Source organism: Anomaloglossus baeobatrachus, chromosome 7, assembly GCF_048569485.1.
Source record: "Anomaloglossus baeobatrachus isolate aAnoBae1 chromosome 7, aAnoBae1.hap1, whole genome shotgun sequence".
In the NCBI taxonomy this organism is placed as follows: Eukaryota; Metazoa; Chordata; class Amphibia; order Anura; family Aromobatidae; genus Anomaloglossus; species Anomaloglossus baeobatrachus.
The window spans coordinates 206,007,117-206,023,630 of NC_134359.1; the positions used below are offsets into that span (position 1 = coordinate 206,007,117).

At 43.3% G+C, this 16,514-nt stretch overlaps 1 protein-coding gene across 1 annotated transcript in view; it reads right to left on the reverse strand.

Moving 5' to 3' along the window:
• Nucleotides 1–16,514, reverse strand: part of C7H16orf89 (chromosome 7 C16orf89 homolog) — a 98,284-nt gene that overhangs the window by 15,213 nt on the left and 66,557 nt on the right. The window contains exon 5 of the mRNA XM_075319725.1: nt 10,371–10,509. Within this exon, the coding sequence (XP_075175840.1) occupies nt 10,371–10,509 (139 nt within the window). The remainder of the gene's footprint in view (nt 1–10,370; nt 10,510–16,514) is intronic.

The following is a 16,514-nucleotide window of genomic DNA, read 5'->3' on the forward strand; positions in this document are numbered from 1 at the left end:
GAACAACACCTCTGCAGTTGCTAGAAGTGCTGCCTGGATTGCTGCCCGCAGTCTAGCACCATATGTAAACGTTGCTTACCGCAACCCGGGGGTTTCACTTGCTTGCAGCAGTGCTAGGCACCTTAGACAACATAGGTATCACCGTTTCTTATAAAACACAGCAGTTTATTTATTAGACTCAACATAAACTGCTAAACAAAATGTAACAAAGCCTCTCCTGGCCTAAAGGAAAATATAGCATCCACATACCGTGGGCTTCCAGTCCAATTAAGTGTCCATAGTGGATTCTCCACACTCTGGCTCCAGCCAACGAACACAAGTCACTGTGGTTGCAACCTGCAGCCTCCAGCCCTCTTTAGCCAGGCTGCAGTATTTTCCCCAGTCCTCACCTGGACTGATTTCCAAACGTCTCTCTTCAGTCTTCACACAGACTGAGATCTCCAGCACACATCCTCCATGTGCAGCACTCTCAGGCTTCTTTTTGTTTCTAAAACTAACAGTCTCTTAAACCCAACCGGATACACCCACAGGTGGAGGTATGTGATTCTCCAGCTCTGTCCATCACACTGGTCACAGTTTAAAGGGAACCTAACCCTTAATTACAACCCAAGTTCTGTGGAACTACAGGTCCCACAGTCACACCTTCAGTTCAATATCACAGGGGGATCCTTCTCCACTGCGACCATCCACAACATTGGTGGTTGCTACCTCACAGGAAGGTTGAACTAGATGGACTTAGGTCTTTTTTCAACCTAAGTAACTATGTAACTATATATATATATATATATATATATATATATATATATATATATACATATATATATTTATAAAAACATATATTTAATATATATACGTACACTATATAAAAATCCATCTTTGACAATTGGTATTTTGTACAATCTCATTCGTATGATGCCTAGATGATGCCGTGTTTATTGTACTCAAAAGAAACATTTAGATAATTGAGGCTCTTTATGGTATTGTATTCTCATTATGTTTTATATAACAGTAAATCACAAAAAGTATTCTTCACTTTTCTTCATTCTGGTCTGTGATAACTTTTTTCAAATCTTTGACAACTGGAATCCTAGAATTGTTCATAATGTCTTTCTCAAGGACACCTTGAGGACCTCACTACATTTAGTAAAACAATTTAAGTATCTCTCTATAGAAGGTTTTAGATTTCACCTAAGTTAAAGGAACCATTCTAGCACATCTTTCTTCTAATAAAACATCACAGCCACATGCATTACATATTGTAATCCTTTTGTCCAAGTGAGATTCTAAAGATAAAAGAGAACTGCTGAAAGAGACATAAAAAATACATAACCATAAATTGGAATAAGGGAAAAATGTTAAATAAAAGAGCTCAAGGTTTCTTTCTTTAGTACAAGAAGCTACATACATAGGAAAAAAATATCTAAGCAGATTATAGAAATCTAATTTGGTCTGTAATACTATAATATAACATAATGTACATTTCTAGACAATCAGGATATTGATTAAATACTGTCAAACAAGAAAGATACAAAAGGCTAAAGATTTCTTATTATAATACCGGTAGCTCAGACTTAAGAACTTCCAACTTACAGTGCTCATCATCATACACTCCCTATGAAAAGTAACATTTTAAAAAAAATCTCGCTGAACACAAGAACTTTCCCAAAACTGAATTTCATAGGACATTTTGAACCCATAACATGATAGCAAGGTTAATAATATAATTTTCATTACCAAATCTTGTTTTACTCAAATTAGTTGATGGAACAATTGAGTGCATCATAAACTACCACACCTAGTATTTTGTATGATCTCCATGATTTTTAAGAACAACACAAAGGGGCACTTTGCACACTACGACATCGCAGGTGCGATGTCGGTGGGGTCAAATTGAAAGTGCCGCACATCCGGCGTCGCAGGCAATATCGTAGGGTGTAAAGCCTTTTTGATACGATTAACGAGCGCAAAATCATTGTAATCGTATCATCGGTGTAGCGTCGGTCATTTCAATAATTTGGAAATGACCGATATTACGATGTTGTTCCTCGTTCCAGCAGCATCACACATCGCTGTGTGTGAAGCCGCAGGAGCGAGGAACATCTCCTACCTGCGTCCAGCGGCTCATGTCAGCTATGCGGAAGGAAGGAGGTGGGCGGGATGTTTATGTCCCGCTCATCTCCGCCCCTCCGCTTCTATTGGCCGCCTGCCGTGTGACGTCGCTATGACACCGCACGACCCGCCCCCTTAATAAGGAGGCGGTTTGCTGCCAAAGCGACGTCGCAGGGCAGGTGAGTGCATGTGAAGCTGCCGTAGCGATAATGTTCGCTACGCCAGCTATCACCATGATATCACAGCTACGACGGGGGCAAGGACTATCGCGCTCGGCATCGCAAGCATTGGCTTGCGATGTCGTAGTGTGCAAAGTGCCCCTAAGAGCGGCTTTGCACACTACGACATCGCAGGTGCAATGTCGGTGGGGTCAAATCGAAAGTGACGCACATCCGGCGTCACTTGCGATGTCGTAGTGTGTAAATCCTAGATGATACGATAAACGAGCGGAAAAGCGTCGTTATCGTATCATCGTTGCAAGCTCCGACTTTTCCATAATTTTGCTGCAGCGATGGTACGATGCTGTTCCTCGTTCCTGCGGCAGCACACATCACTGTGTGTTACACCGCAGGAGCGAGGAACTTCACCTTACCTGCTGCCGGCGGCTCTACGGAAAGAAGGAGGTGGGCGGGATGTTTACATCCTGCTCATCTCTGCCCCTCCGCCGCTATTGGCCGCCTGCCGTGTGACGTCGCTATGACGCCGCACGACCCGCCCCCTTAGGAAGGAGGCAGGTCGCCGGCCAGAGCGACGGTCGCAGGGCAGGTGAGTGCATGTGAAGCTGGCGTAGCGATAATTTTCGCTATGCCAGCTATCACAAGATATCGCACCTGCGATGGGGGCGGGGACTATCGCGTGCGACATCGCAGCATCGGCTTGCGATGTCGCAACGTGCAAAGCCCGCCTAAGTCTTCTAGGCATGGCATTTTTCTAATCTTTAAGAACAACCTCTTTAGAGTCTGGTTGCTGGATCGAGATTGATGCTCAACTTGTCTCTTCAGAATTCCTCATAGGCGTTCAATTGGGTTCAGATCAGGAGACAAACTTGGCCACTGAATCACTTTCACCCTGTTCTTCTTCAGACTTGTAGTAGTGGCATTAGATGTATGTTTTGGATAATTGGCATGTTGGAAACATGCATGTCTACCAAGGGCATGGAGTGATAGTAACATCTTCTCTTTCCATATGGAAGTCGAATTGTGAAATATTGATACTATCAATGAAATGAAGCTCCCCAAAACCAGGAACACTCATGCAGCACTACATAAGGACAATACTACTACTACAATGTTTCATCGTAGGCACTACGTATTTAGAAAAATGAATTTAGAAAAATGTATGGTGCCTACAGTAGAACATGGTGGTGGCAGTGTGCTTATGTGGGGCTTCATGATTATGGGTAGTGTTGGGGAGCTGCATTTTTTGAAGGTATGATGAATTCACAGATACACTGCTCTATATTCAATGACAAGATGCTACTGTCTTTTCATGCCCATGCGAGACGTGCATTTTTTTATAAATGTATGGTGTGTACAGTGAAAAATAGTGTTGGCAGTGTCCTTATGTCTGGTGTCATGAGTGCTGCTGGTGTTGGGGAGCAATCTTTTATTGATGGTATAATGAATTCACAGATCAACAGCTCTATATTGAAAGAGAATATTTTACGATCATTGCTTGTTCTTGATAGACGTAAATATTTCCAACATGATAATGATGAAAAACATACATCTGTTGCATTTCTGAAGAAGAACAGGGTGAAAGTGATTCAATGGCCAAATATGTCTCCTATGAACCCAACCAAAACACCTATGGGAAATTCTGAAGAGACAAGTTGATCATCATTCTTCATCCAGCATTTAGGCTCTAGAAAGTTATTCTTGAAGAATGGAATAATATAGATGTTGCAATATGTCATGAACTTGTTCATTTTATGCCTAGAAGACATGGTGATGACCTTGAAAATCATTAATAACATTCAAAATACCTGAAGTAGTAGTTTTTGAAGAGGGGTGTATTCATTTTTGCATCAACAGATTTCAATGAAACTGAGAATTTTGTGATGTTAGTTTTTTTTATTAACCTTACTTTCATGATAAGGGTTAAAAAATTATCTTTGAAACTCAGTCTTGTGAACATTTTAGAAATTTTCTTGTATTCAGTGTGATATTGGTTAAAATGTTGCTATTCAAAGGGGGTGTACTCTTTTATGCTTATCACTGTATATCCAACCCTAGTTATGAACATTGGATGCTAAAAATAAAAGCATAATACCTCACCACTACTTCTCTTCTCTCTACCATGATGTGCCCCAACTTTGGCCTCTTCACCATAAGCCAGGACTCTCGTTCACATCCAGGCAAGAGTTCACTGCGAGTCACGACATCATCGCAATCATATGACGCACAGTGAGCTCTTGCCTGAACTTGGCAGGATGTTATGGTCTATAGTGAAGGGGTTGAGATGAAGATGCAACATTTCTAACAACTAATAAAAAAAAAAAAAAAAAGGACTGGACAGCGAGCAGTGATGAAGCCAGAGAGGTAATTATTGGTTAACAAAAGCATGAATTCTCTCCTCTCTTTCCCCCTGCTTCTTGCCATTTAGTCCTCAACTTTCTACCTTCACCACCACGTCTCCAAGACTTCTGGCCGCATACAAGCCCTGAAGGACACTGTCCATCATACAGTCAATGTTGCGACGTGAGGTGCAATAAACCAAAAGCCTGGACTTTGCCAGAAGTCCTGGTCTTTAGTGAACATGTCAAAGATGTGGCACCTTAGAGTGGAAAGAAGAGGATCAGATGTAGGGCGCCAAGTAATGGGTTGGCTAGAGAGGTCAGTGTGGAGGCAAATATAATAATTTTATTTTCACCCATGTTCCAACTTAATTGCATTCTGGTTATGAACAAACCTACATAATGCATCTGGTTCACAATCTGGGGACTGCCCCATAAGCTTGACAAATCCATCGCGAATTATAAAAATTCCAAAAAAAGGTAGTATAACTTTCGGTAAGATTTCAGTCTTTTTTCTTGATAGGCAAAGATTTAAAAACATGTTTACAGTCAGAAAACCATACAAAAATATTCCAGAAAATATCACAAATGATTCATAAATAGAAATTTTATTGGTTAAAAACAAACACACAAATAAAAACATGATAAGAACATAAACAAAGGAGGGGAAGGTAGGGAACAATACACATATATAATATATTATCCAGGTGGCCAGGTAATAGATATGTTATATTAATTTGTAAGGTCTGTATCCAAAGAAAAATTTGTGCTATAGAGACAATAGTATTTTAAGCTAGATACATCAATACGGAAGTAACGTTCACTCAGTTGATCACAGAAAAGACTGCTCCAATCTGTGAATAAATATAAACAATTACTCTATTAATCAGTGATACCATTCCTGAATAGCTATGATAAATGTCCCTGATCCAAAAGAAAAGACAAATGGAATCAGGATAACAATGTGGACACTGAGCAAAATCACATAATAGATATATTCATGGAACGCATAGGGAAAACCCTGTAAGTAATCAAAGCACATGAGACACAGACCAAAGGTACATCCAGGCCATACCCATTAGCAACCATAGATACCTACCAACCCCTCCACGCCACTCCAATGACCGTTTCGCACCCGCTTTGTCAGGGAGTGAAGTGGAGGGGTCAGTGAGCTGACTAAATAGCCCAGTGGCAGCTGATTCAAATCAAACAGGGATTGTGTTAACTAGCGGCGCATACCGCACATGCGCGGAAGCAACAACCCACAGCCGGAGGCCCGCCCGTATCAATCCAATGGCATTGCTTACCATCAATGACGTGGAGAGGCTACCAACCACAGGACGCCGCCGGCGCACGCGCAGAGCACCACATGGAAATCCTGAACAGCGTCATGGTGATGTCCCCATGACGCTGATATCCAGGAGGCAGTGTGCCGCGCATGCGCAAACAGCGCACGGCGGCCGAAAGACCTCCCACATACACCGCAGGCGATACCTCACCAGCGGTGACGCAGGTCAGTCCTCCAGCCACAGCACGCTGAACGCGCACGTGCGCAGCACCACCCCCATAAGGGAACTCCAATCCTTTCTGGGGAGGCAGCAACACAGTAAGCCTTATCATAATCTCTCCATCCTGAATACAAAAAATGCATAAACGATGTGTGGGAACCACATCACCCATATAATAGTAATAAGATATATCAAATCTAATGCTGTAATAGTCCAATTTAGGAGTGTATGTGGAAGGTCTTTCGGCCGCCATGCGCTGTTCGCGCATGCGCGGCTCGCTGCTTCCTGGATATCAGCGTCATGGAGACATCACCATGACGCTGTTCGGGATTTCCATGTGGCGCTCTGCGCGTGCGCCGGCAGCGTCCTGCGGTTGGTGGCCTCTCCGCGTCACTGATGGTAAGCAATGCCATTGGATTGATGCGGGCGGGCCTCCGGCTGTGGGTCGTTGCTTGCACGCATGCGCGGTATGCGCCGCTAGTTAACACAATGCCTGTTTGATTTGAATCAGCTGCAAATGGGCTATTTTAGTCAGCTCACTGACCCCTCCATTTCACTCCCTGATGAAGCCGGGGCGAAACGGTCATTGGAGTGGCGTGGAGGGGTTGGTAGGTATCTATGGTTGCTAATGGGTATGGCCTGGATGTACCTTTGGTCTGTGTCTCATGTGCTTTGATTACTTACAGGGTTTTCCCTATGCGTTCCATGAATATATCTATTATGTGATTTTGCTCAGTGTCCACATTGTTATCCTGATTCCATTTGTCTTTTCTTTTGGATCAGGGACATTTATCATAGCTATTCAGGGATGCTATCATTGATTAATAAAGTAATTGTTTATATTTATTCACAGATTGGAGCAGTCTTTTCTGTGATCAACTGAGTGAACGTTACTTCCGTATTGATGTATCTAGCTTAAAATACTATTATCTCTATAGCACAAATTTTTCTTTGGATACAGACCTTAAAAATTAATATAACATATCCATTACCTGGCCACCTGGATAATATATTATATATGTGTATTGTTCCCTACCTTCCCCTCCTTTGTTTATGTTCTTATCATGTTTTTAATTGTGTGTTTGTTTTTAACCAATAAAAGTTCTATTTATGAATCATTTGTGATATTTTCTGGAATATTTTTGTATGGTTTTCTAGTAGTTATCTTGATATTCTAGATGGAATTTAAGAATATATGGTATATCCTTCCATTTATAGGTTATGTTTACAGTCAGAGTGGAGAAAAAGACATATCTTGGACTGATGTGATTCTGACCATCTGGTCCTTACACATAGTTGGATCATCCGGTTCTTATTCATAGTTGTACTAAAAATAAGGATAGGATGGTCAGAAATGGTTTACTCCCAGATATGTCTTTCACCACTAATGAAAACATGTTGTTAAAGCTTTGTCTATGAAGATGTAAAGACTGTATTCTTACAGAACATTGTGTTGGCATTTTTTAGAATTCTTATTGCTGCTGGAAGAGGAAAGTGGCCGATCACAAGCGGTGATGAGCTGATGGATTGTTCTGCTTTCTATTGTAAATTTTAGATTTAGTTCAGATCCATGATATCTCTATTTATAGAAATAATATAGTTATTGTAGTGTAATGAAGGATACATTGAAGACTCTTTAACACATTTACTCCTTTTTTCTGAAACTATGTAAAGATTTGATTAAACAAATAAAAAAGCAGTACCGCGTAATCCCATCCAAACAACAGCAGATAGGCAGTAACAAAATGGCAAGTGCATGCATTCTTAAGATTAGACCCATAAGCCAAAGCACATACATTGGGGAAAAAAAGTATTTAGTCAGCCACCAATTGTGCAAGTTCTCCCCCTTATAAAGATGAGAGAGGCCTGTAATTGACATCTTAGGTAGACCACACCTACGAGAGACAAAATGAGAAACAAAAAACAAACAATCACCTTGTTTGATTTGGTAAGATTTTTTTTTTTTAAATTATGGTGGAAAATAAGTATTTGGTCAATAACAAAAGTTCACCTCAATAGTTTGTTATATATCCTTTGTTGACAATGACAGAGGTCAAATGTTTTCTGTAAGTCTTCACAAAGTTGGCAAACACTGTTGGTGGTATGTTGGCCCATTCCTCCATGCAGATCTCCTTTAGAGCAGTGATGTTTTGGGCCTGTCGCTGGGCAACACGGACTTTCAACTCCCACTAAAGGTTTTCTATAGGGTTGAGAGCTGGACTGGCTAGTCCACTCCACAACATTTATTTGCTTCTTAAGAAGCCACTCCTTCATTGCCCTGGTGGTGTGCTTGGGATCATCATCAGGCTGAAAGACCCAACCACGTTTCAGCTTCAATGCCCTTGTTGATGGAATGAGATTTGCACTCAAATTTCCCCATTTATTCTTTCATGTACACGGATCAGTCGTCCTTGTCCCCTTGCAGAGAAACAGCCCCAAAGCATGATATTGCCACCCCATGCTTCACAGTAGGTATGGTGTTCTTTGGATGCAACTTTGCATTCTGTCTCCTCCAAACACGATGATTTGTGTTTCTACCAAACAGTTCTTCTTTGGTCTCATCAGACCATATGACATTCTCCCAATACTCTTCTAGATAATCCAAAAGGTCTCTAGCAAACTTCAGATTGGCCCGGACAGGTACTGGCTTAAGCAGGTGAACACGTCTGGCACTGCAAGATCTGAGTCACTGGCGATGTAGTGTGTTACTGATGGTAGCCTTTGCTACGGTGGTCTCAGCTCTATGCAGGTCATTCACTAGGTCCCCCTGTGTGGTTCTGGGATTTTTGTTTACCGTTCTTGTGATCATTTTGACCCCATGGGGTGAGTTCTTGCATGGAGCCCCAGATCGAGGGAGATTATCAGTGGTCTTGTATGCCTTCCATTTTCCTATTATTGCTCCCACAGTTGATTTAATCACACCAAGCTGCTGGCCTATTGCAGATTCAGTCTTCCCAGCCTGGTGCAGGGTTACAACTTTGTTTCTGGTGTCCTTTGATAGCTCTTTGGTCTTCACCAAAGTGGAGTTTGGAGTGTGACTGTTTGAGGTTGTGGACAGGTGTCTTTTATACTGATAAGTTCAAACAGGTGCCATTACTACAGATAATGAGTGGAGGACAGAGGAGCCTCTTAAAGAAGAAGTTACAGGTCTGTGAGAGCCAGAAATCTTGCATATTTTTAATGATTAAATACTTATTTTCCACTATAATTTGCAAAAAAAATCTTGCCAAATCAGACAAGGTGATTTTTGGATTTGTTTTCTCATTTTGTCTCTCATAGTTGTGGTCTACCTATGATGTCAAATACAGGCAAATCTCATCTTTTTAAGTGGGAGAACTTGCATGAATGGTTGCTGACTAAATACTTATTCTCCCCACTGTATATAAAAAAATGTAGTACTGCAATACACCCTTTTTCAGTCTATAAAAATATGCTTTTCTCTTGACTCGACAAAAAAAAAACTTAGGGAAATTAGAATAAATTACTCTATCCAGACATCATTTAATGATAATTGTGTTGCTATTTTTCAAGCTCAAAATGTATTCTTCCAACAAGCAAGCAACTTTTTAGTAATTATTAGGTAATTTACTGACAGCAACCAAGGCACCCAGCAGAGAAGACAGGAAACCTTATTAAATAACTTAGTTTTATTACTATATTTCATGATACTACGCAGACACACAATTAAATTACAATCTGTAAATCAAACATTATTCTATTGCAGCTGAGCATCAATCCGAAAAAACATATTTACACGTCAAATATGCGCAGACGAAAAACAATCTATGAAGATTTAGTTACTCTTATGCTCATATCTTATTTATAACAACAGAAATAAAAAATATATGAATGTGAATGGCAATAGGCACAATTTTACAATTTTGGAAGTAATTATTTCTGTTCAATTCAATGCGTTTCCCAAATGGCACATAATACGTAAGGTGGAAGGTTATTTATATTTCTTACATACATTTAACGGGTAAAATATTCCAGTGAATGTTGAATTAGGCTGGTTTCACAGATGAAGTCCAACAGGCAGGTGTCCTGACCTGAGCTACCGGTCTCATGGGCATATATCAACCAGTTAGCTCAGCTCTGGAGCTCCAGAAGCCAGTCAAGGTCTTCCAATCTGAGGATGTCAGTGTTTCATGCACATGTGGAACCAATCTTATTGCTAAGAAAATATATATATTCAGTTACATTTTTGCAGTATGATTATATGTTTCAATTGCTCTTACTATTTTCCATGAAAAGGTCTTGACTATGCAATGGAAAACCACTGTGCTGAATTTCTATGTTGCTTTTCATCATATTGGAGCAAAATACATTGGTGTAATATCCAAAATCCTTTACAAACAGATCATTCCTACAGCGTTTCTGTGGAGGAGAAAAACAACTGTCATCTCTCTATGTATGTATCCTGTACAGAGTCTTAAAAAAGTATTAATACCCCGTGAACTTTTTCACATTTTACCCACAAACTTAAATGTATTTTTTTGGGATTGTATGTGATGTAATATAAAAATGACGTGCCCACCCCAGGGCCTTAGGTGACTCGGTGTCGGGCCGGACTAGTCCGGGGTAGTCAGCGGTGGCGGGGCCCGACTCCGTGACCCTGGCAGAGTCAATTAAAATGGCGGTATTGGGGGAGATGATGATGGGAGTTGTAGTTAATGTTTAGTAAAATTCGTGACGCCACCTGTGGATTGCGTCTTTGTAGCTGCCGCTGCTGGATGGGACCTCCGGGGCTGATGTTGTGGCAGCTGAGGTGTTTCTTCCTTCCCACAGGTAGAGCAGGGCCCCAGGGCAACCATTGGGAAAGTCTATGGTGGATGTTAATGAGGTGCAGGGCTGACCGGGCGCGGAAAGAAGTAGGCGACACAAAGGCTGCGGTTCAAGATGTCTTTACTCACTGTTTGTTATGCCCGTTGAGTGCCGGTTTCCACCATGATGGGCTTCAGGCGATCCCGAACTCCTCAGATCATAGTGCCTGTTGAAGCCTGGTGAATTCTTCTCTCATGCACCTCTCTGTTACTAGTGGGTCCCCATAGCCTATAGCTTTCGAAGGCCTCTGCGTGGCTTTTTGTATAAAAAGTCCCGGTCCGTTCGCAGGCAGCGCAAACCTTTCAATGGGCTGTATCTCTGTACCAATTCCCAGGCTCTGAGTCTGCTGCTGTGCTTCGGACACTATGGTGGGCCGAGAAACATGCAATCTTCTCTCCCTGTAGATTTATTAGGTGAGCCTGAAGCGTCCCCTAATCTAGGGCTCTAGACCCTGATGGTGCTCGGTCCTGGGAGCAATCACACTTCACTCCCCAGCAACCGCACTCCTCTTTTCACCAAAGTCACTAGTGAGCTCTGACTGGAACTGAATGGGGATTGTCAGCTGTCTTCCTACTTCTCCTTAGACCGACTGACTGGACTCCCTCCCTGGACGCGACTGGTCTCAACTGTCAACTTTTCAAAACTAGCTCCGCCCACCTTACCTACTGACTCCTCCCACACTCCCTCTGCCAGGCCCCACCCCTACAGGACAGTGAATGGGACTTAAAGCTCCATAACCAGGTATACTGGTTGCTGCTTCCCAGCATCAATGGAGTACCTGCCTTAAACCCTGTCCCATCTGGGGTGTGCCCCGACAGCTCGCATGTGTTGAGATGTGATGATGTGTAGAGCCGACACTGATCACCCAGGAATTCAGGATGAGCACAGCACCTAAAATCAGGTGCTGTGCCCTGTGGCATCTGAAGCCTCAGGGGCGCCACAAAAACACAAACTAGCAAGTATTTGTGACGTGTAAAGCAAATGATTCATGGGTTTCTAAATATTTGAAAAATACAAATTGGAAAATTGTGACATGCATTTGTCTTCAACCCCTGTAGTCTGATACTAGTAAATAAAATGCTGAGCGACCAATCACCTCCAGAAGTCAAACAATTAGTAAATTGAGTCCAGTTGTGTGTAATGTATTCTTTGTATAGCTAAAGCTGTTCTGTGAAGGTCTCAGAGGATTGTTTGAGCACATTATAAATCAAACAGCATCATGAAAACCAAGGAACACATCAGACAGGCCAAGGATAAAGTTGTGGAGAAGAGTAAAGTAGTTTTAGTTTATAAAAAAAAAAGCCCAAGCTCTGATAATCTCAAAGAGCGCTGTTTAATTTATCACCCAAGAACTGAAGAAGTATGGCATAATTGCAAACCTACTAAGACATGGCTATCCACCTAAACTGACAACTCTAGAAAGAAGAGCACTAATTAGAGAAGCAGCTAATATGCCCATGGTCACTCTGGAGAAGCTGCAGTTCAAGTGGGAGAATCATTTGTAAAAAGCCACGTAGAGGACACAGCTAGCATGTGGAAGAAGGTGCTCTAGTCAGAGGAGACCAAGGTAGAATGTTTTAGGCTAAATACTGCACATCTTCTTGAAAATACCATTTCCACCATCAAACATGGTGATGGCAGCATCCTGCTGTGGGGAGGCTTTTATTCAGCTGGGACAGGAAAGCTGGTCAGAATTGAAGAGAAGATGGATGGAGCTAAATACAGGGTAATCCTGAAGGAAAACCATGATACTGCAATCACAGTGTTTCACAGATCTCATGCGATTTTTATGCTGTAATTCAGTAATTTTCTTTCTTCAAACATAACACTTCTCAATTAAAACAAAAAGTTCTATTTTGATCTCATTTGTCCATAAAACAGGATTCCAATAGCCTTCTGGCTTGTTCACATAATCTTTAGAAAACCGCAGACTGGCTGCAATGTTCTTTTTGAAATGCACACCATTGTTATTCAGTAGTGATGAGCAAGTACTAAAAAGCTCGGGTGCTCGAGGCTCGGGCCGAGCATCCCAAGATACTCGTGTACTCGGCCCGAGCACCGAGCCCAATGTTATCCTATTGGAGACCCGAGTATTTTTATGAAATGACCCCTGGCAGCATGTAGAAAGCCTAAAAATGTCACAAAAGTCTCAGAAGAGTGCTCAAATGACATGGCAACAGCATTTATCACTCAAAAGTCACAGCTGTGAACAATTTTGTCCGCGTTTTACGCCATTTTTACGGACTCACCAGAAAACCTTCCAAAATGACACCAAAATGAATTTTCATGGCGGAAATGTTAAGGGCACATACCCAATAGTGAGATAGAGCTGGTGTATGTTACTTTTGAAGATTGCATGAAAGATTTTACGTGAAAACATTGTGTGGCACTTCGATGTCCCTGGATAGAGACGTACATGAGGGCCTGTAACCCTGAAGTGCCCATTGTAAGAAAGTGGGTCTATTGTAGTATAGCCCTTTGGAAGGGCAGCCAACAATTGGGAGGCTCCACATTGTCCCTGGATAGAGACGTGCATGACGGCCTGTAACCCTGAAGTGCCCATTGTAAGAAAGTGGGTCTATTGTAGTATAGCCCTTTGGAAGGGCAGCCAACAATTGGGAGGCTCCACATTGTCCCTGGATAGAGACGTGCATGAGGGCCTGTAACCCTGAAGTGCCCATTGTAAGAAAGTGGGTCTTTTGTAGTATAGCCCTTTGGCAGGGCAGCCAAAAATTGGGATGCTCCACATTGTCCCTGGATAGAGACGTGCATGAGGGCCTGTAAACCTAAAGTGCCCATTGTAAGAAAGTGGGTCTATTGCAGTATAGCCCTTTGGCAGGGCAGCCAAAAATTGGGAGGCTCCACATTGTCCCTGGATAGAGACGTGCATGAGGGCCTGTAAACCTGAAGTGCCCATTGTAAGAAAGTGGGTCTTTTGTAGTATAGCCCTTTGGCAGGGCAGCCAAAAATTGGGAGGCTCCACATTGTCCCTGGATAGAGACGTGCATGAGGGCCTGTAAACCTGAAGTGCCCATTGTAAGAAAGTGGGTCTTTTGTAGTATAGCCCTTTGGCAGGGCAGCCAAAAATTGGGAGGCTCCACATTGTCCCTGGATAGGGACGTGCATGATGGCCTGTAAACCAGAAGTGCCCATTGTAAGGAAGTGGGTCTTTTGTAGTATAGCCCTTTGGCAGGGCAGCCAAAAATTGGGAGGCTCCACATTGTCCCTGGATAGAGACGTGCATGAGGGCCTGTAAACCTGAAGTGCCCATTGTAAGAAAGTGGGTCTATTGTAGTATAGCCCTTTGGCAGGGCAGCCAAAAATTGGGAGGCTCCACATTGTCCCTGGATAGAGACGTGCATGAGGGCCTGTAAACCTGAAGTGCCCATTGTAAGAAAGTGGGTATTTGTAGTATAGCCCTTTGGCAGGGCAGCCAAAAATTGGGAGGCTCCACATTGTCCCTGGATAGAGACGTGCATGAGGGCCTGTAAACCTGAAGTGCCCATTGTAAGAAAGTGGGTCTAATGTAGTATAGCCCTTTGGCAGGGCAGCCAAAAATTGGGAGGCTCCACATTGTCCCTGGATAGAGACGTGATGAGGGCCTGTAAACCTGAAGTGCCCATTGTAAGAAAGTGGGTCTTTTGTAGTATAGCCCTTTGGCAGGGCAGCCAAAAATTGGGAGGCTCCATATTGTCACTGGATAGAGACGTGCATGAGGGCCTGTAAACCTGAAGTGCCCATTGTAAGAAAGTGGGTCTATTGTAGTATAGCCCTTTGGCAGGGCAGCCAAAAATTGGGAGGCTCCACATTGTCCCTGGATAGAGACGTGCATGAGGGCCTGTAAACCTGAAGTGCCCATTGTAAGAAAGTGGGTTTATTGTAGTATAGCCCTTTGGCAGGGCAGCCAAAAATTGGGAGGCTCCACATTGTCCCTGGATAGAGACGTGCATGAGGGCCTGTAAACCTGAAGTGCCCATTGTAAGAAAGTGGGTCTTTTGTAGTATAGCCCTTTGGCAGGGCAGCCAAAAATTGGGAGGCTCCACATTGTCCCTGGATAGAGACGTGCATGAGGGCCTGTAAACCTGAAGTGCCCATTGTAAGAAAGTGGGTCTATTGTAGTATAGCCCTTTGGCAGGGCAGCCAAAAATTGGGAGGCTCCACATTGTCCCTGGATAGGGACGTGCATGATGGCCTGTAAACCAGAAGTGCCCATTGTAAGGAAGTGGGTCTTTTGTAGTATAGCCCTTTGGCAGGGCAGCCAAAAATTGGGAGGCTCCACATTGTCCCTGGATAGAGACGTGCATGAGGGCCTGTAAACCTGAAGTGCCCATTGTAAGAAAGTGGGTCTTTTGTAGTATAGCCCTTTGGCAGGGCAGCCAAAAATTGGAAGGCTCCACATTGTCCCTGGATAGAGACGTGCATGAGGGCCTGTAAACCTGAAGTGCCCATTGTAAGAAAGTGGGTCTATTGTAGTATAGCCCTTTGGCAGGGCAGCCAAAAATTGGGAGGCTCCACATTGTCCCTGGATAGAGACGTGCATGAGGGCCTGTAAACCTGAAGTGCCCATTGTAAGAAAGTGGGTCTTTTGTAGTATAGCCCTTTGGCAGGGCAGCCAAAAATTGGGAGGCTCCACATTGTCCCTGGATAGAGACGTGCATGAGGGCCTGTAAACCTGAAGTGCCCATTGTAAGGAAGTGGGTCTATTGTAGTATAGCCCTTTGGCAGGGCAGCCAAAAATTGGGAGGCTCCACATTGTCCCTGGATAGGGACATGCATGATGGCCTGTAAACCAGAAGTGCCCATTGTAAGGAAGTGGGTCTTTTGTAGTATAGCCCTTTGGCAGGGCAGCCAAAAATTGGGAGGCTCCACATTGTCCCTGGATAGAGACGTGCATGAGGGCCTGTAAACCTGAAGTGCCCATTGTAAGAAAGTGGGTCTATTGTAGTATAGCCCTTTGGCAGGGCAGCCAAAAATTGGGAGGCTCCACATTGTCCTTGGATAGGGACGTGCATGATGGCCTGTAAACTAGAAGTGCCCATTGTAAGGAAGTGGGTCTTTTGTAGTATAGCCCTTTGGCAGGGCAGCCAAAAATTGGGAGGCTCCACATTGTTCCTGGATAGAGACGTGCATGAGGGCCTGTAAACCTGAAGTGCCCATTGTAAGAAAGTGGGTCTATTGTAGTATAGCCCTTTGGCAGGGCAGCCAAAAATTGGGAGGCTCCACATTGTCCCTGGATAGAGACGTGCATGAGGGCCTGTAAACCTGAAGTGCCCATTGTAAGAAAGTGGGTCTTTTGTAGTATAGCCCTTTGGCAGGGCAGCCAAAAATTGGGAGGCTCCACATTGTCCCTGGATAGAGACGTGCATGAGGGCCTGTAAACCTGAAGTGCCCATTGTAAGAAAGTGGGTCTATTGTAGTATAGCCCTTAGGCAGGGCAGCCAAAGATTGGGAGGCTCCACATTGTCCCTTGATAGAGACGTGCATGAGGGCCTCAAAACATTGTTCCCATTGCAAAGGAGCGGGTCCCCTGTCGATGTAATGTCTATTCTGAAAGAATG